The sequence below is a fragment of the Penicillium vulpinum genome (genome assembly GCF_028829585.1).
Source record: "Penicillium vulpinum strain IBT 29486 chromosome Unknown utg000002l_segment0_segment0, whole genome shotgun sequence".
NCBI classification, from domain to species: Eukaryota; Fungi; Ascomycota; class Eurotiomycetes; order Eurotiales; family Aspergillaceae; genus Penicillium; species Penicillium vulpinum.
Window position 1 is genome coordinate 499,040 of NW_026643242.1, and position 24,937 is coordinate 523,976.

General features: G+C 48.7%; 11 protein-coding genes across 11 annotated transcripts; 5 read left to right on the forward strand and 6 right to left on the reverse strand.

Moving 5' to 3' along the window:
• Positions 1-59: 59 nt before the first annotated feature.
• Positions 60-1,169, reverse strand: N7479_003270 (casein kinase II subunit beta; the record flags this gene model as incomplete). The annotated part of the gene is made up of 1 exon (XM_057250967.1): positions 60-1,169. The coding sequence occupies one exon, from the start codon at positions 1,167-1,169 to the stop codon at positions 60-62; it is 1,110 nt and encodes a 369-aa protein (XP_057110292.1).
• An 806-nt stretch (positions 1,170-1,975) lies between these two features.
• On the reverse strand, positions 1,976-4,640 carry N7479_003271 (transcription factor domain-containing protein; the record flags this gene model as incomplete). The annotated part of the gene is made up of 7 exons (XM_057250968.1): positions 1,976-2,941; positions 3,003-3,232; positions 3,315-3,348; positions 3,419-4,061; positions 4,115-4,160; positions 4,250-4,326; positions 4,486-4,640. 7 exons carry the CDS (start codon positions 4,638-4,640, stop codon positions 1,976-1,978), a joined length of 2,151 nt encoding a protein of 716 aa, XP_057110293.1.
• A 297-nt stretch (positions 4,641-4,937) lies between these two features.
• Positions 4,938-6,903, reverse strand: N7479_003272 (flavin-containing monooxygenase; the record flags this gene model as incomplete). Its single annotated transcript, XM_057250969.1, has 3 exons — positions 4,938-5,184; positions 5,234-6,628; positions 6,686-6,903. The coding sequence occupies 3 exons, from the start codon at positions 6,901-6,903 to the stop codon at positions 4,938-4,940; spliced, it is 1,860 nt and encodes a 619-aa protein (XP_057110294.1).
• A 652-nt stretch (positions 6,904-7,555) lies between these two features.
• Positions 7,556-8,597, forward strand: N7479_003273 (putative JmjC domain protein; the record flags this gene model as incomplete). Its single annotated transcript, XM_057250970.1, has 2 exons — positions 7,556-8,524; positions 8,577-8,597. 2 exons carry the CDS (start codon positions 7,556-7,558, stop codon positions 8,595-8,597), a joined length of 990 nt encoding a protein of 329 aa, XP_057110295.1.
• A 425-nt stretch (positions 8,598-9,022) lies between these two features.
• On the forward strand, positions 9,023-9,640 carry N7479_003274 (uncharacterized protein; the record flags this gene model as incomplete). The annotated part of the gene is made up of 1 exon (XM_057250971.1): positions 9,023-9,640. The coding sequence occupies one exon, from the start codon at positions 9,023-9,025 to the stop codon at positions 9,638-9,640; it is 618 nt and encodes a 205-aa protein (XP_057110296.1).
• Positions 9,641-10,035: 395 nt separating this feature from the next.
• On the reverse strand, positions 10,036-12,628 carry N7479_003275 (putative general amino acid permease (Agp2); the record flags this gene model as incomplete). The annotated part of the gene is made up of 6 exons (XM_057250972.1): positions 10,036-10,075; positions 10,127-10,503; positions 10,561-11,296; positions 11,352-11,574; positions 12,188-12,201; positions 12,288-12,628. The coding sequence occupies 6 exons, from the start codon at positions 12,626-12,628 to the stop codon at positions 10,036-10,038; spliced, it is 1,731 nt and encodes a 576-aa protein (XP_057110297.1).
• Positions 12,629-13,254: 626 nt separating this feature from the next.
• On the reverse strand, positions 13,255-13,506 carry N7479_003276 (uncharacterized protein; the record flags this gene model as incomplete). Its single annotated transcript, XM_057250973.1, has 1 exon — positions 13,255-13,506. The coding sequence occupies one exon, from the start codon at positions 13,504-13,506 to the stop codon at positions 13,255-13,257; it is 252 nt and encodes an 83-aa protein (XP_057110298.1).
• Positions 13,507-14,068: 562 nt separating this feature from the next.
• Positions 14,069-14,630, forward strand: N7479_003277 (putative progesterone binding protein; the record flags this gene model as incomplete). Its single annotated transcript, XM_057250974.1, has 3 exons — positions 14,069-14,174; positions 14,284-14,379; positions 14,452-14,630. 3 exons carry the CDS (start codon positions 14,069-14,071, stop codon positions 14,628-14,630), a joined length of 381 nt encoding a protein of 126 aa, XP_057110299.1.
• A 194-nt stretch (positions 14,631-14,824) lies between these two features.
• On the reverse strand, positions 14,825-17,080 carry N7479_003278 (mRNA-binding ribosome biosynthesis protein NOP4; the record flags this gene model as incomplete). Its single annotated transcript, XM_057250975.1, has 1 exon — positions 14,825-17,080. One exon carries the CDS (start codon positions 17,078-17,080, stop codon positions 14,825-14,827), a length of 2,256 nt encoding a protein of 751 aa, XP_057110300.1.
• A 184-nt stretch (positions 17,081-17,264) lies between these two features.
• N7479_003279 (DNA repair protein RAD10) lies at positions 17,265-18,245 on the forward strand (the record flags this gene model as incomplete). Its single annotated transcript, XM_057250976.1, has 1 exon — positions 17,265-18,245. The coding sequence occupies one exon, from the start codon at positions 17,265-17,267 to the stop codon at positions 18,243-18,245; it is 981 nt and encodes a 326-aa protein (XP_057110301.1).
• An 892-nt stretch (positions 18,246-19,137) lies between these two features.
• On the forward strand, positions 19,138-20,907 carry N7479_003280 (uncharacterized protein; the record flags this gene model as incomplete). Its single annotated transcript, XM_057250977.1, has 2 exons — positions 19,138-19,214; positions 19,266-20,907. 2 exons carry the CDS (start codon positions 19,138-19,140, stop codon positions 20,905-20,907), a joined length of 1,719 nt encoding a protein of 572 aa, XP_057110302.1.
• Positions 20,908-24,937: the final 4,030 nt, after the last annotated feature.

A 24,937-nucleotide genomic window follows, 5' to 3' on the forward strand; every position in this document is an offset into this window, starting at 1 on the left:
TCCCACGACACGGTAGATTCGATCTTGGAAACAACCACGAATGCAAGTATTTTATCTCTTCATCGGCCGTGCACGTCCATCGGATCTGTGGAGACTAACGCGCCCAGGTTTGGTCGCCGGCGCCGCATCGGGGCCTTCTTGCGGTTCGCAATAGCGGTATCTTGCGATTGTTCCGGGTTCATCTCGGTATCACCGTCCTTATCGTCGCGTCCTTCCTGTGGAGACAGCCCCTGCTCGTGATTCCATGCCTCATCGAGCTCGATAACGTTTTTCGGCTTCATACGCAGCCACTTCATGCGCGGGCCGACACGCGAGACCTCGGAGACCTTGAAGCCGTAGATCCTGGGGTCATAGATCTTGCCCTTGCCGAGTCCAGGGCAGAGGTTGGGTGTCCGGACGCCGTTGATTTCCAGCGGCTGGTTCTCGGGTGTGGGCGATTGCGCCTGGCGACCTGCCGGGGTTCGGGTCAGGGAGCCAGTGCGAGACTGTGTTGATCCGCTCCGGGGCGACATAATTGACAACGCTGCATCAAGACGCGGCCCGATATCGAGATCTGGGAATGTCATGAAGAACAGACATCCGAACGTTGTACCGAAGAATGCGCCGTCGACTGAGTGGAAACGGCTGTTGGGGGGTGTATAAATATCCATGCAACCGGGGCAGAAAAGCTTCACAGTTTCGTGACCAGGGGTGTCGGACCGGCCCACGGGGAGAACTTTGCATCCGTTACAGTTGACTCGTGGACAGGTGCCAAAATGCTGCATCTCGTATTTTTCGAGCATTTGTTGAATGCCGGGTCGCGAGGTGATATACCGTTGGTGAATCAATCCATACAGGAGCTCAGCGGAGCTCTCGATCACGCTCAAATCGCTTGCAACTCGGGCGTGTCGCCGATCGCCTGCTCGTCTGTATACAGGCTGATCACCGCCGAGCGCATCGTCTTCATCTTCCTCTTCCTCCTCTTCTTCCTCCTCTTCCTCGTCATCCTCCGGCTCCACATCAAGGATCATCTCTAGTGCCTCCTTGTACATCGGAACCTGGGACTGGAGACCAGTCAGATTGAAATCATCCTCAATGAAGTCCTCCGACACCTCTGCAAAGAACTCATGGCCCATCAATGAACAAAACGAAGAAATCCAGGACTCCGGCGCCCCTTCTGAGGACGACATATCGAACGAGGCGGATACAGATGACGATAGGGTCGATTCAGACAGTTGACTCAAATCCAGCCTGTCGAGGCCGTCGGCCAACGCCGAACCTGTCTCTCTCGACACGTTGCCGAGCTGGGGGGTGAGGTCTTCGAGGATGTTGGCGAAGACGAAGTGATTTCGTCACGCGGAGGGGCTGGCTCGTGTGACTGCGGGGGAGGGTATAAAGTTGAGAGGAGAGAGCGAGAGACCTCAAGTATAATTGTAGGAGATCTTGAAGTTGATGGAGGGGCCAAAAAGCTAGACGTTCATGGCAATGTGCGGGAGAGGGGGAGATTGTGCGATCAACGGGAAGAGGTTGAATCCAAGGCTAAACCCCACCAAAATCTTATCAGTTTCTTATGGCCTTCATATTGAATTTATCAGATCATACTTACCAGATCCCAAAGACACTCGAAAATTAATATTGGTGACTTGAGCCTGGAGGTTGGGTGTGTCGTTCGAATCGGGTTAGGTCCGTTCGGTTCGTGGGGGCGGTGGGCAGTCGAAGAGAGAGGTCTTCCAAGGCTGTTCGCCTTTTGTGACCGCTATCGTGTGTCTGATTTTTTTTTTCCCACGATGGGCAAAAGGGAAGTCAATGGTGGCAGATCTCAATTTGCGTGAGTGGCAGGGGTCACGTGCCAGCTGACGTGTATATAAAAACTGCCAGAGTTCTGGAGGAATCATCATTGATATCCATTGGATTCATGTCGAGACTCAACTAATTAACCTTCCATTCGTCTGTGCGTTACTAGCTAAGTAAATATCAAAGGGTATTGACTAAAATATCAGAACAAATCGCGAATAGCTCGAGCAAACTCTCCTTCATCACCTAAAACACCCGATAAACCTTCACCAGTGTTCTGAATTTCCCCATCCGGCCCAACAAAGCCATTGATACCATCAGTCGAAGTGTTGGGCATGAAATTACCAAAAGCGCCAACAGCCTCAAACAGGTTTGTCAACTCTTGGCTCATCTGGAGTCCATTGATAGGACTATTTCCAAGTTCGTTCCCACCGTTCATGGACCCGTACATCGACAAGTCCTGGATTGGATGTCCCGCAAGACCGGCCATGGCCACCGCCGCGCTTGAATGGGGATCACTTGAGTCCGGTCCAAAAGGCCGGACGAGAACGCCGAGCTTCTCGCCGATCTTCCTTAGACCTCTAATTGTCTTCCATAGCCGCCTGGAGACGTAGGACTTGGTACTGAACCCGTTGATCAGGTCGAGCGCCATGTAAAATTCATCGCGGATCTGTCGATTAAATTCGACCGGGGCATGGGATACTGCTAGGAACAGCACCGCCAATGCAGCAACAAGGAAATGGTTGAACGTTATCTGCTGTGTCCGGTAGATATCGGACACCTGGTTCAACCGAGTGAGGACTCGAACTGAGTCTTTGGCTACTTCCACAACGGTCTGGGCGTGGCCTCGATCTTCGGCAATGCTGGCAGAAGAATGGAGCACCGGGCGATAGATAAGGATGCGCAGCTGGTTCATCCGCAGGTACAAGAGGACCCTTAGTCGCCTCATACCTCTGCTTACGTTTTCACCGGTTTTGGGGGGCTCGACGGGATAGAACTTAAGCTCGTCTGGGACTTGCTTGTACCACTGTAGAATTTGGTAATCCAGATAGCCGATCTCATCACGACGGATGTCAGTGGTGCCTTCGGAGCCCAAACCAGAGTACCAGATCTTGGAGCTGATCCGGTTGTATAGGATCATGCATCGCAAGTATGGTAGCGATGCATCCTGTAATTTTCACACGTTAGTTGATACAGGGAACTGCGTGGCAAGAGATATGCATCCTTACAGGTTCTGGCAAGTTCGGATCAATATCCTCATCTTGTATCACGAAAGGTAACCCCGTTCCCAAACTCCATCGTCTGTCCAAGGTGTAGACCGACCAGAAGAGCCGAGTGATCTCGTCCCACTGCTCCTCATCCGGGAATGACTTCACCATAGCATCCCGACGATGCAATCCCATCTCTAAGCACATCCGTGCCGCCAATCCAATAAGCCGATAAGCCATGGCGTCATCATCTGTATGGAAATGGTATGTGGCCTGAAGCAGGAACCAGAGTTAGAGTTATTGATTGGGGTTTTCGAAGGGACATTAACTTACCACAATAGCAAAGAGCTGAATGGTTTTGATGGTACTATGAGACTCCCACAACTTCGATTCTATAAATGGCTTAACATCCAAATAAAGGCGCTGCCCAAGCTCACTTTGACCGCCCCCTCCACGACTAGCGTGGTGGCAAGTATCAATTTAAAAAGAATCGAGCTTTCGTCATGAAGACCGTCAGAGCCTGGAAATCCTCGTTGTGCAAATCCTGTCCTGGTAGCAGCCTCTATGAATGTGTATAGCAGATTGGCCTGGCTTGTAATTTTGGCGATATCCACTACAGGATACATAATCCCAATCTCTTCCTCGTAGACTTTACAAAGGCGTATTGCCTCTTCACGCCGGATCGTCCATATGGGATCCTTGGTAGGGTGTGTGGTTGGAAGAATCTGTCCCATATTGGGAGGAGGTGGTGAAGCTGTTGGAGAAACATGTGCGGTGGTCAAGTCATCTGGTATTCCATCTTCCGCTGGGGTGATACCCATATTCTGCAAGCTAGATTTGGCAACGTCGAAGTTGAAGGCCGAGCTTGTTGGACCATGAAAGCGAGGGTGACGGGCTCGTGGCTTTGCTAGACCGGCTTGCATTGGAGTGTAGACCGATTGAGAACCATCGCGAGAGAGGTGCTCAAACCCCGGTGAATCAAAGGTTGGTCTATGGGTACGAAGGTCGTTGAGATTACTAAACAGACTATTGACTTGGTCTTGTAAAGTAGTGATCTGCTCTGTCATTGACCGGAATTCACTAGCTCGGCTATTAGTATCAAATTTCGGACGGGTTTTTATTCCTAAACTTACTCCGAGTCTTTGAAGTTGTTATTACAACAATTAGGTGCATAGCGACCTAGGTGAGTGGGTCAGCGCCTGAAACCGAGGATTGGACAGCTCGGACACGAGAGCTATAAGTCGCTCATAGAGTTAAGAGCCACTCACATTCCAAATTTAGGTGACCACACCGCTGACAAGGCATCTGGCCATTGCACTTGATCTTGCGTCGCTTGCACTCATTACTGGAAATTCCGTGGTTAGCTCGGCTCAACCGACCGAAGGAGAAGTCATAATCGTATGTCTTTGCATGCAAAACAGCTTTGCAGACCAGCTGCAAGGCTGGAAAGTGAAGCAACCGAGGTAGCGGAAAGAAGAAAGTGCGGGATCAGGCCATATCATACCATGCAATGGAGATATAGCGATTCCGCTTTGTGCGCGCCTGCGTTCCGTTGCCTTGTTCCGCCTTTCTCTTGTTGGAATCAGACGCACCAATGGACTGGTCGCGGGGTTCTGTCTGCGGCGGTGACATTTCCAGCTGGGGTGAATCCGAAGCCATGGCCTACAAAATCCTCAACTGACTCAACGAGTAGACGGAGACAGATACCGGCGTTCAAGTGCGGAGAAATTCCTCTCTCGTGGGGTTTCCCGTTTTCCCCAGATTCGGCTTACTCATCGGAATTTCTGGCCGGTCATTGGCCCCAGGGCATATCTACGCTTGGAGAATATAGATAAGAGTATACTATTGACGTAAATGATGGTAAAGTTGCTAATTGCATAGGATTTCTCGCTTTATATATATCGGTCTCCAAATTTCAAAAGATGCCAAGCTTAAATAAACCCCAATGAAAAGATATCAGCGCCTCAATTGCAAAACCGCTGAAATCAGCCATTCCTTTCCGGCCAGTAATGACTGCACCAACTCAGACTTCTGCTGAGGATTCTGGCGCAAGAAGCCAAAGCCTGCAATGAGGCCAAGTATAATAGAGGCCTGGAAAGCTCTCCGGATACCTTGCAATATCCGTCCCTTTCTCGTGAGTTTCGCAGTCCAATGCCGCCACACGGGGAACGTGCAACGCAGCCAATAGTGGATCTGAGTGAATCTGAATGATATGTCAGTAATAATTAGAAACCAGCAAGGAAAAAACTTACGGATATGTGGTTGAGTTCCAACCATCGGTAGTGATGTACCAGCTAACGCACGCCCCACGACGGAACACACTCTTCTGAAGCCCATCCTGCACTTTCCGAGTCCATTCACGCTCAGCATCCTCTTTGATCTCATACGAGCTGACCTGACCATTCAAGATTGGCTTTATGAACTTCAACGAGTAATTTACCGCATTCTCTGTCGCGAAAATAACACTGGTATGCCCTGTGGCCGTATTCGGGCCGAAAAGCATAAAGAAATTCGGGAAAGAATCCATTGCAATGCCCTGGTATGCCTGGGCGCCTCCACGCTCCGCCCAGACCTCTTCGAGATCCTTGCCCTCCCGCCCAATCACCTTGAGTGGGTGCAGCCATTGGTTAGTTTCGAATCCGTTGGCCATGATGATAACATCGGCGGGAATCTCCCTACTCTCCACCGCGTCGTCCGACTTGTTGGGGGGATAGTGACGGCCCGGGCCAAGAGTCACGCTCTTTGCATGAACCCTCGTCAGAGGCTCGGTAGTCAGCTCCACATTTGGGGCATTGAGACTGCGATACCAAGTGCCATCGATGATCCGCCTTTTACAGCCGATGCCGTAGTTCGGTGTCAATATCTCGTGGTATTCCTTCGGCGCGATTTGGCGCATGTGGTCCAAAAACTTCTTCTCTATCCGCGGCCGCGTTCTTCGGCTCCACGCATTGTCCGTGAAAATATCGTAAAAGGTCTTCTCGATCAAGAAGAAAGAGGTCCTCCGAACAAATGAAGACAGTCCAGGCACGTAGGTCATCAGTTTGGGTCCCCATTTCTCGTACATGGGGAGATATTCAGGAGGGATCACGTCAGGCTGAACCCACGGAGGGGTTCGCATGAGCTGGGTAATTGATCGAACGTTGGCCTCCGGCTTGGCTAGCTCAGGCACTACCTGCGCAGCGCTGCAGCCTGAACCAACCATGATGACATTCTTGTTGGTTAAATCAATCTGGTCGTTCCAGCGAGCCGTATGCATGATCTCGCCTTCGAATTCCTCAATACCTGGGATGTCCTTCGGCCATGCCTTAGGTTCTACCAGCCCGCCAACACCACTGACGACTACCTTGGCTCGCACAATTTCTGTCTTGACGTAAACCTTGTGGTAGCCTTCCTGGGCTGCGATTCGATCTCGTTCGTGTTGAGCTAAATCACCGGTACCAGGAACAAGGTGCGAGAGCGTAACCTCCCATTCCTCATCTTCCTCGATCCACCTGAGTTCCTTGACATCGGTATTCAACTGGATCTTGTCCGTAATTTGATACCTCTCGCAGACATCTGCCATATACTGCGCCAGTTCTCGACCAGATGGATGGATTGTGGACCAGTTCTTTTTCTGAGAAAAGGAAAACGAGTAGAATACCGCTGGTCTTTATCTTCCGGGTTAGCTCAATATTGAGCAAAAATGATAAACTTGGATCACCTACATGTCACAAGCAGCTCCGGGGTACCTATTGATCCACCAGGTACCTCCAATGCCGGACTGACGCTCGAAGATTCGGAATTGGTCTGTTCCCAGGACCTCTTTGAGCCGGCAGCCCATGGCCACCCCTGACTCTCCCCCGCCTACAATGAGGACCGGGTAATAGGTGTGAGCATCCTTGCCATATGCATGGCGCTTATGAATTCGGGCGAATGAAGGCATGTTGCAGTCTAACAGTGATTTTAGGCAATCGAATGACCATGAACCCTAGGGGAACGAGTTCAAATGTCGCTGTAGGTGCCCAATGTCGCACAAAAAGCGGGCGTCTTGAGAACAGAGCAGGTCACATGGACGGCTTTTTGTGTTCGAATACGTCAGGATGCATGCTCTGTAGAACTGCGGGGGGTGCCTATCGACCTCGGCCTTTATCGGCTTCATGCTCATCTATTGTGATTGTGATTGTGATCGACAAGTGGATTATGTTCCCTATATGCCTCGTGATTGGATCATTATGGAAGAATAGAATAGCTTTGATTGATGGGAAATGATGGCGAAATAACTACAGTGGCGTTTCATGAGTATTTGCACCCCAGTACTACCAAAATTTTCAGGCCACCTTCCTTCTGCTTGTTAATACTTTATTGAACGCATTAAGTAATAATTAGTAAGTAGAAGGCTTACATACACGCTTATATATATGTATGGTAGAAGCTCCAGCATGCAGGCCACAATAGAAGAGAGTACATTAAAAGCATTAGGAAGTACTGGGGTGCAAATACTCATGAAATATGACTGTAGGTAGTTATCAGAGATCCACTATTTCGGGTCTCCCGATCCCTAATGTTTCACTTTACCACCTCCGACGTCAATCTGGATGAAGCTCCAGCCATGGTCAATCCGAGTCTGGACGCGACTCCCGCGTTCATACCTCCGCAATAAACCCCGATCAAGTGTCCGAAATTTCTCCGCTTCTTCACACCCTCAATACCGGCCTCTCGGCATTCTCGAAAATGCCACCCTGAACACCTTCCGGCAACGATGCTTCCTTTCCGAACAGCCGGCAATTCTCCCACGTTCTACTTTCAGAGACCTGCCCGCCCTAAATCAATGGTTCAAACGCGCGAGGCCCGAGTCAATACCTGGCGCCTCAAACCCCGTCGCAAGCCTGAACGTGGAGTATCTCCACAAACACGGCGCCGACGCGTTCGTCCCACTTGAGCTCACGGAATCCACATCAATAGATGCTACATCCGAATCCGAAGGCGGGGCAACAGAAGTACATAGCTTCCGGCAATTCCACGCGCCACTCGCCCTGTTCCTCGACTGGATGCGCACGGCCGAGACCACTCCCCAATCAGCGCGGCTCTACCTAGCACAATGCCAGCTCCTGGACCTCCCTCCGGTGCTCCGGGAAGATTTCCCGACGCCGGAGCTTGTAGCGCGGGCGGGTAAGGGCGATATATACGATACGAACGTGTGGATTGGACACCCGCCTACTTATACGCCGCTCCACCGCGACCCGAACCCGAACTTGTTTGTCCAGATGGCCGGGGAGAAGGTTGTGCGGCTGCTTGCGCCGGCGGACGGGCAGGCTGTGTTTGGGGCTGTGAGGAGGCAGCTGGGGAAGAGTGGGAGTCGGGAGGCAGCGGCTTTCCGGGGCGAGGAGATGATGCAGGGGAGGGAGAGGGCGTTGTTAGATGATATGGTTTGGGGAACTCTGGTGTCTGCTGGTTCGGACGCTGGGGTTGGCTTTGAAGCGTGTCTTGGGGCTGGTGATGGGTTGTTCATTCCCAAGGGTTGGTGGCATAGTATCAAGGGTGTAGGTGGAGGTGTTACGGCTTCGGTAAGTATGTTTCTTTTAGGAAGGGTTGTGCCCGTCGCTGATATGCTTGTAGGTCAACTGGTGGTTTCGATAGTAACACCTGGACTTCGGTGCTCGGTCGGCCCTATGCTAGATCCGATCTGAATGTTCTCTATATCTACACACGCATAGATAATTAGGGGCTCTTTGATTGGAAAAATTGTAGAAACTCTTCTAGGTAAGGTTATTCGAGTCTCTCATAATATGACAGAACAAGTATCTGTAGATATCTGGCCGCTCGATTGTGTAAGCTCACTCGGTGTCACAGACACAATCGAAAATAATATATCCAGCATAGAGCTATTTTGGTAATTACGAATTATGTAGAACTCGCATTTAGGGCAATCGCGGCCTGGAAAATGCGGCGGAAGAATCCAAGTCAAGGTCGAATCTAGAAGAAACCAGACCCATCCATCTCCGCAATCCTTATTTTCCTCCACCAAAAAGCCCACCTAACCCCCTCAAACCTCACCTCGAACAATGCAAGTATCGCGCACAGTCTACCGCGCCGCTCTCCTCCACCTATCCGTCAATTCCTTCGCGCGTGCCTCGATCCCAGCTAGTACTACTACCTGGCCATCCCTCAACGCGGCAACGACCCACGCACCAAACACCCGACTCTACAGCATCCTCTTCCCGCAGTGCGCAACCACATTCAGACCATCAGACTGCACGCGCCAAACACGCACAATGTGTGACTCAAGCTCCAACTCCGCTGCTGCAGACGCTGCATCCTCAAACCCCGCCACCCAAAACCCAGACACCCAGAACCAAGAGACGCAAGAACAAGAACAGGAAAACCAACCGAAAAAGCCCCTCTACCTCCCCGCCAGCGATCCCTTAAATCCAATCTCGAACCAACAAGGCGAGGGAAGCATTAAACTTGACATGAGCAGCGGCGGGACGGAGGTGAAATTGGATCATCTGGGTCCGATGGTTGTGAATGTCGACGGGACGTTATCGCAGATTGGGAACTGGCAGCAGATGACCGAGATTGAGAAGAGTAATACTCTGCGTGTCCTTGGGAAACGGAATCAGAAGCGCCTGGCGGCTTTGAAGGCTAAGGCGAAGGCGGAGGGAGGGTCTGATGAGGCTTGATTGTGTATCAAAACATATATTACGGGGAGCTCAGCTTGGGTTAGCCTGGCTTTGAGTGTGATGGGAGATGCGAGTCTTCGTACGGTTTTTTGTATATTGATATTGCATATATGTATTATAGAAGGCATTGTTACATGTCGCTGGATGTCAAGTACGACTGATGATTGCAGTTATTCTTTCAGAAGTATGAGGATTTTTCAGTTTTCCAATAACTGTATTGGGTATCATAGTAATGCTAACATCATATAAAAATATGTGGTCTACAGTCCAAAGTAGAGACAAATCACCGCCCAAAGAATCACGCATCCACAGGTCTGCATCGGAGGTCGCCTGGGTATGTTCTAATGTCAAGTGAATCACAATTATCCAACGCAGCGATGAGATCCACAGAAGTCTTATTCAAAGATAATCTGACACCACTTGTGCACGACAGACCTATGGGGATTGTTAGCACCAAATCATACCTAGAAGAGAGGGCATACTTACTTCGGCGGCGCTTCCACAAAGTCTTTAGTATACTCCTCGATCTCAGCGACACCAGTCGTCAGATCGACCTCCTCAGGCTTGAGGAACTTGGTCTTGTGGAAGAATTTCCACCCGAAGTAAATAATCGGGAAGATGCCGATCATGGTGTAAGAGAAGAGGAATGTCGGGATGGACCAGTTGCCGGGAAGAAAGACGGTGTAGCCACCGACGAAAGCCATGAGCGTGGTGCATGTGCAAGCGAAGTAGGCGATGTATGGCTGGAACCAGCTACGGTATGGCAATGTTCTCCGGTCAATACCTTGGGCCTCTGTAGCTTTCTTGAAGCGGGTGAAGGTAAAAGTGATGACGGAGAAGTTGATGAGCTGGGAGGCGGTGACCTTTATTTGAGGTTAGTTGGATGTATGGGGAAGGATTCGGGACTAGACGGGCCATACCAGATTGACAAACCAGTTTAGCACGACGGATGCGCCGTTGGATACTTGCAGGAAACTCAAGAGGCCGATGATGAGCACTATGCCGACACAGTAAATGGGAACACCGTTTTTGGTGCACTTGGTAAGGATCTTCGGGGCTTTGCCCTCAAGCGCTAGACCGTACAGACTGCGACTGGCACAGTACATGTAACTATTGCCCGCGCTGAACGAAGCAGTGAGAATGACGGCGTTGACAATGTCTGGCAGGACGGGGATCTTCAAGTGATCCATGGAGATGACATAGGGCGAGGCAGCAGCACCAGGCTTGTCATTGTCGAAAGCATCGGCCATAGTTTGATCATTGTACGGGACCAAAATGCCGACGCAGAGAACACCCAGAACGAAGAATGCCGTGAGACGGTAGAAGACACCATTGAAGGCCTTGGGTAGCACCTTGCGCGGGTTAATAGTTTCACCAGCGGCCATGGAGACATAGTCTGGACCCGCGATGGTGAAGCTGGCCGTGATGACAGCTGCAAGGACACCAAGGAACTTGCCAGTATCACCTGTCTTATAGTATTCATTGAAGGCACCTGGCTCATTCCAATAGCGGAAACCAAACCGATCGCCGAGCGGATTACCGCCCACCATGACGATGAATGTGTAGCAGATCAGGCCTATGCTCAGCAGGACCTTGCCTAATGAGAGCCAGAATTCCGCTTCACCGTACCATTGGACAGCAAAGAGGTTCAGTACTCTGTTTCCGATCTATTAGCCGGTATCTCGTGGGTGGATCATAGAGGACGACAAACCCATAGAGTACGATGATAATCACATTCATGGCTGCAACAGGAATGATATCGGTCCAGTATTTGATAATCAAGCTGACAGCGACAATCTCGAAAGGCACCAGGGCGGCCTCAAAAATAAAGAAGTTGTATCCAGCGGCAACACCTAAAGCTTCATCGACGTAGCGGCCAGCGAATCGGATGAATGGCGAAGAAATAGGCAGATATGTGACCATTTCAGCCAAGCCTAGAAAAAGAATATGTGAGTTTGGATATCATACTACGCATCCAGGTGGGAAAACAGGACGGGAGGAAAGGTTGCAGCAATTGGGCGATTGGTCGATGTTAGGGCAAAAAGCTAAACAGTTGGCGCATTTGGGATGTAGGATACGGTTTCAGGCATGGGAGGAATGCTGGTGGGAAAGATGCAAAAGCATGGGGTTCGTACAAACGGTGATGATCAAAATCACACAACTCCTAGATAACAGTATAAGATTGCGAAACTTCAATGAGATGTACGCAGGAAGCAGGCAAGTGCATCATGGACTGGGTTGGGTTCTTGGGTGTCCGACTGGCTTTCGGCAGATGCATGGGTAGACGTAGGGCTAATGGCGATTTGGTCGACATTCATGTATCTGTTTGGTATGGAGGTTTCTTGGGCTAACAGCGTACTACATCCTTGAGGATCTGAAATTGCGGAATCAGGATTCAAGTCCTTTCTCGATGCTTTGTTTGGTCGTATAGTTCCATATTTTTTCTTCTTTTTCTTTTTCTTTTTGTTTTTTTTTTTCTTCTTCCTTTTTTGTTTCTTTATCCATTGGCGGACTTCTTTTTCGTTTCTGGTATTTCCACCTACTTACCATCCATGGTGATGCTGTCGAAAGTAGCAAAGTCGAGACAACCCAGGTCCAGAACCCAATAGAGTCCAAAAAGCAATAATATAACGAGGGAGATACTAACCAAAGACTAAATCCAATGAACAAACTGCCGGGGCCACTGGTCCGCAGTCCATTTCCGATCTGAACATATAGGGCCGTGCCAATTGTTCCTCCAATTCCAATCAGTTGTACATGGCGGGGCTTGAGCTTGCGATGAGTATGGTCATATGTGGATTCCATTGACCCGCTATCGACGGAGGGTATGCGACGGGCACTGGATGAGTCCTTCTCGGTGACTTCCATCTCTTTATCCATCTTGGTAGGCTTGGATTCGGAATCAGAGAGGCGGATAGGCTCTGCGTTCTGTATAGCGGCAGTCATTGAGGTATGAGAGACATACTCCGAGTTAGGAGCATGTGACATCTTGAAGGTGTTTGTATTTCCAGGAAAGAGCGAATGGATAGCATAAACAAATGCGTAAATAAGTCTTCTCTTCTAAAAAAGAAAAAGATAAGTGTGAAAAAATTGTAGCATCGAGAGAATTTTTTTTTTCCCTAGGTAGGTAGTATTTTCCTGTTTCGCGTTAGTGGGAATTGCATGGCTTTCGGCGTAGACTGAGCTAACACAAAGTGACAAATCAGAGAGGGACGGCCCCCCCAGTGTAGGCCGTTTTCTCTGTTTTTATCTCCACATTGCCCCTCTACGAGGGGGGAGAGGGGAAAGACTGGGGTTGATTGCTCTGTTAGATTATATATACTTTGACTTGTATAGCCTCTAAATTAACATATATTATATTCTCATCATACGATACAATGTCAGAAAGTAGAAAAATATTATCTGTTTAGGAGGATTATAATACATAATGGAAGTCTCCGCCTGTGTGGAGATTAATGCCGAGGTAAACACCTGAGCAGAGAGAGGTTCCCTCCGATGTTGTACTACATCGACGGAAACTCCAAGATTGTGGGAACAAACCTACAACGCCGGATAAACTAAATACAGCTGACGTTATATGGAACAAAATGAATCCCTAAAATCAACGCCACATGCTATGTTTTGCCCTTGTAGGCATAGGCACTATTGCTAGTGTCCCTAGGGCCCTCGAGGTCGTTGCCACACATGTTTTCGGTCGGGTGTCCCTGCTGAGACTCTTTTCCGATCCAACTAGGTGGAAAAAAGCCATCGTTGTCTTCAAAATAGAGGTAGTGGATCATATCAGAGTCTGTGGAGTTCCGGCGTTGGTTCTGTTCCTCATGCACAATAGGTTCGGTAGGAGAGCGCTCTCCTGAATGTAGATTCATGTTGGAGGACATGTCAGATACCCGTAGAACAATGTGCTGGGTAGGATTTGTGTAATAAAAGACTAGAAGATAATCTAATCGTTGAGTTGACGTTGAAGGGACTTTTCCTTGGAAGATCAGCTGCACATATGCGAGGTTTATCCTGACGTCATGAGACAATTCCCCATATTAACACCCATATTTTACCTACATGTAGGTATACTGGTAAGTGCTAACTAGATTGAGGCAAAAAGAGAGAGGCTCTAAGACTGTCTTTTTGTATGCCCGAATAAGTAGTTGATCACGGTCTTATCACTGGGGTGAATCCAGAGATATACTGTTCATAAGACGTAGGCCGATCATTATGAAGAAAGAATTAGATACCCACAGTCTATAATATAGAGGAAATCATTCTAAATGTATACCCAGTGGAATCCCATATAAAATAAAAATGGAGCCAAGTAGACTAACCTCGGAATCAATCAGAAAGCCGACAGTAAGCAACTTTGAAGCTCGCCCACCTCGGGAAACCCCGCCAAACCCCAATATCTTTTTTCTCTCGACATCATCTCCAACAATCAAGATGGTCGAACAAGAGGAATCTAAGCGTTTTGCGCCCAAGGTGGCAGTCCAGCTAGACCCGCCTAAGGACGATCCCATTTCCGTCGAGGAATTGGCCAAATGCGACGGTGCGTGAGAGGTTACCCCCCATTGCCCCTCCCTCCCCCCAAATTGCTTATTTCCAATGCGCCCGCCTGGGCATTCTCGAAATTATTGCTAATGTGTATTGCGCTACAGGTTCCGATCCTAGCCGCCCGACTCTGGTCGCCATTAAAGGTGTTGTCTTTGATGTGAGCCGGAATTCGGCTTATGGTGCCTCGGGTTCATATCGGGGTGAGTAGAGGATCGGCTTCTATTTTATGAAGTACATAATGAATAATCAGACTGACTGTTCTTTTCTTCTAGTCTTTGCCGGCAAGGATGCCTCCCGTGCTCTTGCCTCATCCTCTCTCAAGCCCGAAGACTGTGTGCCCGAGTGGTATGACCTACCAGACAAGGAAAAGACCGTCTTGGATGAGTGGTACACTTTCTTCAGCAAGCGGTATAACATTGTCGGCAAGGTCGAAGGTGCTAAGAACACTTAGGGGCTACAGTATATGGAATGTGCGACAATATATACCCAGTTTGAGAAATGGAACAACCCAGTATCAAATATCAAAAACCCATGCTTTTCATTTTCGAAATGGTGGTATCGCGTACAAAGAACAGCTCTTCCCTCTGACTGCTGGAATAAATAATGCCTATACATTAAAAAAGTAACATGCAACATTTGACGCCTTTAGTTACCCTTGCGGGACTTCCGCTTCATGCGCTTTTGTCCAATAATGCGGTTGCGCTTAGCGGCCTTATCCTCCTCTTCAGTCTTCTTCTCATCTTTAGCGTCCTTTCCATTTCCAGTCTTGCCACGCTTCGCGTCCCTTCCATCTTGACCACTGCGACCATCTCGTCCACCTCGTCCATCTCTTCCATCTCTTCCTTTACCATCACGAGTATCAGAGCGCTTCCTCTTCTTATCTCCCTTTGGCTCAGCATAATCCTCACGCTTAGGCTCGCGGGATTTAGCCTGCAGCTCATTGCGACGCTTAACGACCTGGGCATTCTCAATGGCGAATTCAACAACGAGGCTCTTCTTCTTGTCCCGGTCATCGGGAGCTTGGGCAGAAGGAGGAACTGCCATGGAGTGGCAGTTGAGCCAGCGCAAACTCATCAGCGCGTGACGGTGAGTGAAGAACTCAATGAATCCGTAGCCACGGCTGCGACCACCACCGGTCTTCTCGGAGACCTTGGTACCCTCGCGAGTCTCGAAGACGACCTTGGCCTGGCGCACGATACCCATCTTCTTCTGTTTGCGCAGCTGCTCCAGCTCCTTCATCGTATCGCGGGATCGCTGCTGCTCCTCTTTTGAGAGAGGCTGGCGTGTGCCTGCCTTGACGTCCTTAGCGAATTCGACGACGGACTCTCGGGCAAGCTTCTTCAATTCCTTGGAGTCAATGTGACGGGGGAGGTTACGGATGGCGAGACGGGTGAGACTGAGGTGGAGAGCGGGGTTCTTCTTGATGAAGGTCTCGCGCTGCTTGTAGCTGTCCTCACGCATCTTGATTTCGGAGGGCGAGAGCTTCTTGTACAGCGGGGAGTTGGAGGGGATCGTACCCTCGTTAAGGAGGAAAAGGTGGCGCTTGTCCGTGTCGCGGACCATACGGCGTGATACTCCCTCCTCTTCCAGCTTGGCGGCTTGGCCCTTGCTCACGGCGCGTGCGACTTGTAGGACGCGGCCTTCTAGGGTGTAGCGACCGCTTGGGTCGGAGTTTTCATCATTGAGGACGGAGTGCTTCATGGCGGTGTTCGACTTAGGCTTATCCTTGTTCGGGTTCATGGATTCGGCTCCTCGGGGGGCTTCACGAATGCATGTGTTGGCGTCCTCGGGCTTCCAGAAACAGGCGAATCCAGTGCCTCGAGGGCGCTCGGTCTCGTAGTCTAAGACCACACGTGCGTACCGTAGCGGTCCGAAGTGGGTTTTGAAGTGGTCGTAGAGGGACTGGTCTGTAGCGGTGAAGGGGAGGTTGCGAATGAAGATTGTAGTGGCATTTCGGTCATCCTCCTCCTCTTCCTCGTCTTCGTCCAAGTCGTCCAGCTCATCCAGATCCTTGTCCTCATCGTCTTCCTCGTCTTCGTCTGAGGAGGTTTCGTCTTCTGAGGGCTCTTCGAGAACACCCTCGCCATCTTCCATCTCAACATCACCAGACTCCTTCTCTTCCGTCTGCTCCTCCTTCTCCTCCTCCTCCTCCTCCTCCTCCTCCTCCTCCTCTTCCTCTTCCTCCTCCTCTTCCTTCTTGGTAGTTTCCCAAACGTCCTTCTCGACAGCCCAATCGACAGCGAGTTGACGTCCATCGATCTCTTTTCCGTTGATCATCTGGAGCGCCCGCTCAGCGTTCTTCCTGCCACGCATAGTAACGAAACCAAAACCAGAAAGTTTGCCGTTCCTCTTGGGGAGAGTAACAAACTTAACCTTTCCAAAGCTGCGGAACAAGACATTCAGATCCTCGGCTTCCTTGATACTCCACGGCAGATTGCGAACAATCAGCTTGGGTGGCAGACCCTGCCCTCTGGCCTCTTCCTTCTGCTTCTTAGACTCACGGGACGCAGCAGTGGGGACACTGCGTCCAATCTTCTCATCAATCTCACGCTTACGAGACTCGGCATAGTCGACGCGAATGATTTTCCCATCAAATTTAGACCCATTGAGTTCCTTCAGAGCAGCCTCTGCATCCTCGACGTCCGCGAATGTAACGAAACCGAATCCCTTGGATACCTTCGTCTCTTTGTCGCAGACGACAACAGCGTGCTTGATAATGTAGGACTGCGAGAAATATTCTGCCAGGCTCTCTGTCGTGGCCGAGGTGGGTAGTGAGCGGACGAAAAGAGTTCTCTTGTTCTGGGATGTTGCCTGAGCCTCGGCGGCGGGTGTAGTGGCCTCCTCTTTGACTTCGGGGCTTTCGTCGCCCGAGAGGCGTCGTTTCTTGTGTAATTCAGCCATCGTTGTTTGTTGCGACTGAGGTTTTTTTTTTTGCGGTCGAGGAAGAACAAAAAAATTAGCGGCAGAAAACTGAGGCAGATTGGACCGGGCGGTGTGGGTCCCGTCCAGATAAGCAATAGCTTTATCGACTTATCAACTCTCCATTTATCGCTCTGCTATTAACAATAATACATTGGTGGACGAGATGGATCCGTCGCGCCCGGGGAGGGCTATACCCACTCGCCCTTCAGACTCCCCAACTCCAAGTGCATCTTCCAGACCGAAGGTCCAACAGCCGAAACCCCAAGCCCTCGCCAACCGCCCTAGTACCTCCGCGATTCTGGTGTCCACGCGACAAAAGGGCAACCCAATCCTGACCCATATAAAGCTCCTACCATGGGAATATGCCGATATCCCAGCGGACTATGTGGTCGGCACAACAACGTGCGCAATGTTCCTCTCCTTGAAATACCATCGTCTACACCCTGAATACATCTACTCCCGAGTGAAACAACTAGCAGGCAAATACAACCTCCGCCTCGTACTAGTGATGGTCGACATACAAAATCATGAGGATAGTCTGAGAGAGCTGTCCAAAACATCGATAATCAACAATCTGACCTTGATATTGTGTTGGTCCGCGCCAGAGGCAGCGCATTATCTCGAGCTCTTCAAGTCCTCAGAGAACGCACAGCCCACTGCCATCCGAGCCCAACAGCCCCAATCCTACAAAGAGTCACTAGTTGAGTTTGTCACGGTCCCCAGAAGTATCAACAAGTCCGACGCCGCGAGTTTGATCTCTACCTTTGGCAGCTTGCAAAATGCTATCAATGCACAGCCGGAGCAGATTAGTGCTGTGCCGGGCTGGGGAGAGAAAAAGGTCCAGCAATGGTGTCATGCAGTTCGAGAAGATTTCAGAGTCGAGAGTACGAAGAGGTCTTCTGCTCCTGCCACACAACGCCGTGCTCAACTGCCAGCCGTGAATGTGGATGACAGGCATGACGAGAATGTAGAGGAAGAGGATGAAGAAGAGGCTATCCTTCGTGAAGTTCTGGCTGAAAGCAGGAAAACCGCAGCTGCGCAAGCTGCTCGGTCTACTGAGCCTCAGGCTGGAGGCCAGCAAAGGGAAGAGATGAGTGAAGGTATCGCGGCGGCACTTGCTAGGCTCAGAGACAATGCTGGCTGAGAACTGACCTAGCTTGTCTTCACTACACATCCACTTTACACCTTCCCAGCTTCTAGAGATGGGCCTCCTTGACACCGGCACCTCTCACAAAGGAGGATCTTCCTCAGACCGTAAGAACGCGAGAACGCAATGTCATTATTGTGCGCAGGTTTCACAACTTGAACGCGCCAGGCGACCTCATGGCCGTGATAGTTTGCCCATGTCCGAGACACAGATCTAGCTCACGGGAACCACGCACTCCTAGTCGTCTCCTCGGACAGGTGTATATCTCATATTTTGCGCAAACTTGGAACTGACCCTTCCGTTCTGGCTGTATTATGAACACCCTACCCTTTCTTTGGGTGAGGCTAGGAGTTTTGTTATGGATTTCCGTATTGCCCGCGGCCTCGCTGGCTTTGGCTGGTGGGACCCGTTTACTTGTCTTATGCCAGACTTGGTTCCATTTTCGTTCCACTGTTCTATTTCCTTCTCCCTATATTGAGAACCCCATCTTGATTTAAATCCATATGTTGAGTGCTATTACTTTCTGAACATCCTTCTTCATATCGTGTGCATGTTCCTGGTATATATATATTTCCCTTCTTTCCGGGGTTTTCACTTTCGTCTTTGATACTCTTAATTGTCGCCGAGCGATTCCCGCCTGCGTGTTCACTTGGAGTATAGGTGATGTCCGAATAGCAAAAGAGTTGGCTAGTTGAATCCCAGCCTAGTATACCTACGGCCCACCTTGGCAGCCCTGGAGCCCTACAGAAGCTGACTAATCTGAGATTAGTCATCAGGTGTGGTCTTCCAAGACAAGACTGGGTTTCATGCCACCACTTGATGATTGTGCGTCCACGGGTTCTCCACGACAAGATTTCTAATCGCAAGCCAAATCTAGAATGATATCAACATGTCTGCTAGTGTGGACCATTCAAGGGGTCGCTCAAAGGTCCATCCAAGGTCAAGGCTAGGCTGCAGAACTTGCAAGTAGGTGCTTCCTTTCCATAGACAGAATATTTGATATTGAATGTGTCGTAGAATTCGACGGGTCAAGTGCGGAGAGGAAAAGCCTAGCTGTGTTCGATGTACTAGTACAGGTCGCAAGTGCGACTTTGAAGACGCACAGCCCCCTTCCACAATCTCGGTCATCGCCAACCCTTTATCATTGTCGCCAAATACCAACACGGTGTGGCGAGAACGACGTGCATTTGCCTACTATTTTGAATCTGCTGCCTCCTCCATTGGCGGTGGATTGGATGTTGATTTTTGGCGCACTGTCGTTCCACAGGTCTGCCGTTATGAACCTGCTGTGTGGGATGCAATCATCACTATTAGTGCGCTATTTGAGTATGCCAAAAAAAGCCCGAATCCCGTGCTACAAGGCCGTGATAGCCAGATTTCTCTTACTCAAAATCATCAAGATGCTCTGGGCTGGTACTCACGCTCAGTATCTGCTGTTCGTCAGCGCATCGAGCAGGGTAGCGTAGACGTTTTTGTCGGACTGATCAGTTGTGTGCTATTCATTTGCATTGAGGCCATCCAGGGAAATGCAGATGGGGCATTGCAGCTTTATCGTCAAGGTGTGCAGCTCATTATTGCTTTGCGTCCCCAAATAGCATCTGGGGCTGCGAGTCAAGCTTCCATGTTGGAGGATACGATTATCCCGATCTTCGTCCGTCTAGGAACATTCGCTCTCGCTATTGGTGGGGCTCCGGTGACCGCTTTACTAAATGACACTGAGCATGCCTTGACGAAACAGTTCGACTCACTCAAGTCTGCTAGGGAGGCGATCGTGCTCTTAGCTATAGAGATTCCGCTCTTTGAAACCAGTTGCACCAAGCACTTACTCCAGGCTGGTGCGTCTCATGTGCCTGAAGAATTCAATCTTAAACTATTCAGTCTGGCTACTAGACTGAAAAACTGGCATACTTCTTTTGAGAAGCTGATGACTTCTCTTCGCACTAAAGACCTTTTATCACTGCAACAGATTGGTACTAGTGCCCTTCTGTTGAGTTATCATGAAATGCTATACATTATGCTCGAGACCTGCACATCCTTGTCATTGATGCAATTTGATGCTTATTTACCAAACTTCCAAAATATCGTCGAACAATGTGGCAATGCGCCCAAAGCCTCGGAGCGATCAGACGGCACACAGCCGCCATTTACATTTGAAGTCAATGTTGGACTTCCGCTTTGGTTCACCAGTCTCCGATGCCGTGAGCCGCGTACCCGACGTGCGGCACTGGCTCTACTCTACCAAGCGCCCTCAGTGCAAGGATTTTACCAGTGCTCGATCTGGGCAACCGTCGGTCGAACGATAATGGAACTAGAAGAATCACGGGCAATGGAAATCAATGGGGTTCATCATACACCCATTTTTGGTGCACTGGAGTCAACAAATGGACCGATTTCCGGCTCCGAACTTGCGACAACCTCATCTTATGCGGTTTCAGAGCCCAGAATACCAGCAGCACTGTTCATTCCAGAGGAGGTGCGCATTGGACCCATTGCTGCTTTCCGGCCAATGGATGGGTTTCCTCCTGGAACTACAGAGGCAGATATCGCTAAATGGAACCGGGGCCCTGATCAACTCTTTCTCCGGTTTTCCCGCAATGAGCGAGGTCTGGCTGACGATTCTTGTCGGATAGTGTACGAATATATTCCCCTTGACTTTTAATCGTAGTATCTATTCGTTTGATGTGAACTAGTTATATTATTGCCCAGTTTAATGCAGAGAAGTTGTGGTTGTAAAAGCTGCAATTGTCAATGGAATACCACTTTATTTGGGTGGTTTCTTTCTGGATAGTCTTTGGCATCAAAATTTTCACGATCGAGTTTGTTAGAATAGCCAACTCCCGATAGTAATAGTGATCGTATGTGCTGGGTCAAGCTCAATGGATTTCGATTCCTTTGAGGTGTGACCTTTGTTGAAATATGCATGTCCATGAGCACCTTTGATTATCTGCATGTTTGCTTCTTTTACCAAGCTTTTTGGAAATATATAACTACTGGTAATTTGGCGGAATCCACTAGCAATGGTCACCTAGATATTGGTATCTGCAGTTAACGCTAACAAGGAAAATGTGGTTTGGGGTCGAAGTTTGATGGGCCGTATACAGAAATTATCAGGAAAAAGCCGAACAGTTGACTTGCTAGGCGCTTGTCTCTGATACTATTTTCAGTCATTGTAGTACATGGCTGTACATGGAAGGAAGCAATTGATATCATTACCGTATATCTGAACGCTTCACGCCAAGACGAAAACACTATATATAATTCAGTCAGGCGGCTTTGTATGTATACTCCGAAGCAAGTATTGGCGAGAAGGGAGTGTTTGTATTTTGTAGCACTTTGGTCCCTGCTATGCTCCGAAACAAAGAACCTGACGAAAAGATGAAGCAAATGAGTTACAGACCTTTCAAAGTAGACCCCTACTTTTGAAATTGCGGCAAAGGGCAAAGCGCAGAATTTCGTATTACTTATATTGATGACCTCTTCGCAGCAGCTCTAAAAGATGACCAAGTTGAATAAATTCCGAGGTAATTTTACCACATACGCTGAGTTGCTGTTTGATATCTGGTCCCTGAGGCACCAAATATGTGTCTGTTAAGTTTACCTAAAACATAAGATTTTTCAACGAAAATCCCTTATAGTGCAGCGGGTTATTCCTCACTGAGTTCCCTAGAGTGCTGCCGATATGGCTGATCAGGTCGTGATAGGGAGGTCAGTTGGGTGGTGAAGTACCTGGTTCGGCCCCAGGATTGCGCTTAACCTAGGGGGTTTCGTTTTTATTTTCCTTTCGATTTCTACGAATCTGTTAACTAATTCTCTTTTTTTTTTTTAGCTGTCACTAAGGTAGTAAACTTGATGGAATTTGGGAGTACTAGAGTTTAGGAGCAAAGTGATATAACTGATATATACGGACTGTCTGGCGTTTTGAAAGCACTTGTTATTTGCTAGCAGTAGATTACTCTTGTTCTCTCCCCCCTCTCCTTTCTTCTCCTTCGTCCATCTTTTTTCATTGTGAATCACACATGCAGTTTCTTCCTTGTGAGTTTCATCACTGCATTGAGAATCCCAGAGGTGGTAGCCATGAACTCCTGACCTCTCACGAGGCCGAGAATCCAAGCGGCTTAAACACAGGTGATTGTGTCAGATGCAGTTATCAGAGAAATTTGGACACCTCTATTGTTGGGAAAGCAGCTGATATCCGAAAGTCAGGAGCAACACCAACAAAAGCCAATCTGTTCGGCAGCAGTTACAAATGTAAGAAATGCAGTATGACCGAATATGACCATTCTCGTGCTAAGTATGAAAAGCCCGTAATAGCCCTTGCAACCGACAGCTCGTTCGAAATTACGCCATACGCAATACGCCATACGCCATACGCCTAGCTGACGATCGAGGACCTCCCCGTTCACCCTCGCCTACACAGGATAGTTGATAATAAAATACATGTGTGCGATTTCGGACCTTCAGAGAACCTGACCAATCTCAGATTCTTTACGTCCACCAAGATATTGATTTATAACCATATCAAGTGCTTCGGACAATCGGTTGAAAATATCATGGTCATTGCCCGTGAACTAAGGTGTCGAGATTGGTAGGTCTTGAACACTTTCTGTGGAAATGGAACCGCTATTTTACACAACATTGCTTACAATGTACTGGAACTTGCTGACATTTTGCAAGTCTTCGGGGACAGCTTTGCTAGAAATTAGCTTCTCCTACTATCTGTTCTCCTTCCCTCATTCCCAAACATTTCTGGCGCTTCTATCCTTTTTTTCTCAATCCTTTTTGTCCGCCTCGGCCCAGAATGCACACTTTGCAAATAAACTCTTACAACAAAACCAAATTCGTTTCTGAAAATGGACAAACTACGCATGGTACAGAAAGACTACGATCTAGCACTCTCACAAACACTCCTTTCAACATGAATACTAATTTTTATCTGAAAGTCTGTAGGTCAAAAAATACGTTGAATTGGTCGTGCGCTATGGTATCCCTCCTCTTGTGATGCCTAACTTCAATCAGCACGGCAAGCAAATATGATTTCAGAACTATCGACAAACTGCTCCAGGCCCTTGTCTTTTACACCATTGGGGCTCTGTCGGAGAACACGTCCGCCAAATGAACTATTATGAATCCAGTTTATAAACAACACAATGATGCGGGAGTGGATAAAGTGCTTGACCATCGAGCCCATGACACTGGCTCTCCTTTCCAAGCTCCTCCACAATTTGACTCTCAGGCAAGCTTTTACCCAATGGTCTGAATGCTGGATTTTTCCCTTGGTACTAGCACTTTCACAGCGCGTTCAGCTGTCAAATTGGGTGGCGCTGTGTACTGTGGAAAGATATCACAGGAGTGGCATCACCTAGACTCAACAGGCTGCCCACCTTCAATGCGTCTTCCATCGACTCTCCCCTATTGGCCTTGCCTCAGATCGAAGAAATGGAAGTTATCTGAGAGGAGATGGGGGCACAGGAAGCAAAATTAATAATCAATTACGACCACACTCGCGCTCACAGTGACATCTTCAAGGAATTCATTCATCAGCTGCTTCCCCATTCGAGTCCCAGCGGCCGTACATGTTGTTACGATTGCTACTCATACACCCCTCCACAACGAATATGTTGAGCAAGTCAAAAATCACTTGCTGACCAGTCGCCAAACTTAAGAATTCATGCATGACAACCCAACAGCTATCAGTGCAGTCACCAATGGCAGCTCTAGTGTACACGGAGGTTGTCTTTGGCAAAAACAGCGAATGATTCAATCTCTCAACGACACTAAGCTAGCTAACGAAGACATCTACCTAGGGAGCAAACATATAACCACAACGGACAGTCAATAAATACCTGATTTATTTAGACAGGAACCGCTCAGTTCGAGTCACCTGTAATCTTGAGGACCCAGCCTAATCCCTTTCGCACGTATCTTCCCTCTATGTCTAAAAGTGGATGAAGTACATTTAAAGCCCCTAGCATTCATTTGGAAGATTTTCTGTCTTCGGGATATTTTTTAAAGATCATTTAGCCTCCTAGGAGATATACTTATATGCGGCTCTTGATGAAATAATGACAACAATACAAGATATCAACCGAGTGCCAGGTGCCGTCTGGTTCTTTGTCACATATCAGTATATATACAACAGTGGGCCGCCTATGGGACCTTATTCTGTCTTTTTTGGTAGGCTATTTCAGCTGTTATTTTTTCCCTAGTCAACTCCCCCATTAATGGTGTTGTAGCTAGGAAAATGAGCATAATTAGCTACAAAATAATAGAACATGGGCGGCGAAAATTGTGTAAAACATTCAAACCGAACTTTCCATATACAACAAGTGATTATAGGTGTTTGCATGAAAACATCCAGTGAAAGTACGACACAGAAGACATACTACACGAAGGCTGAGTGATAACCCAAGCACTAAGCTATGAGCCATGGGCTAATTAGACCTTAATCCTTATTTTGGTCACCTTGACTTTATATAAAAAGCCAAGCAGCAACGTGATGTGAGAGATGTATCCCCCACCAAAGATACCAGACATCTCTAACAGTTGGGGCCTTGAGTCGAAGAGAATCCATTTCCTATACATTTGACCCTCCAATATATTCTTTCTCTCTCTTCCTCAGCTTATCACATCCAAAGCTATCGGGCATCTCTTTATTTCTCATTACTGACATATATTCCACTCAAACTACA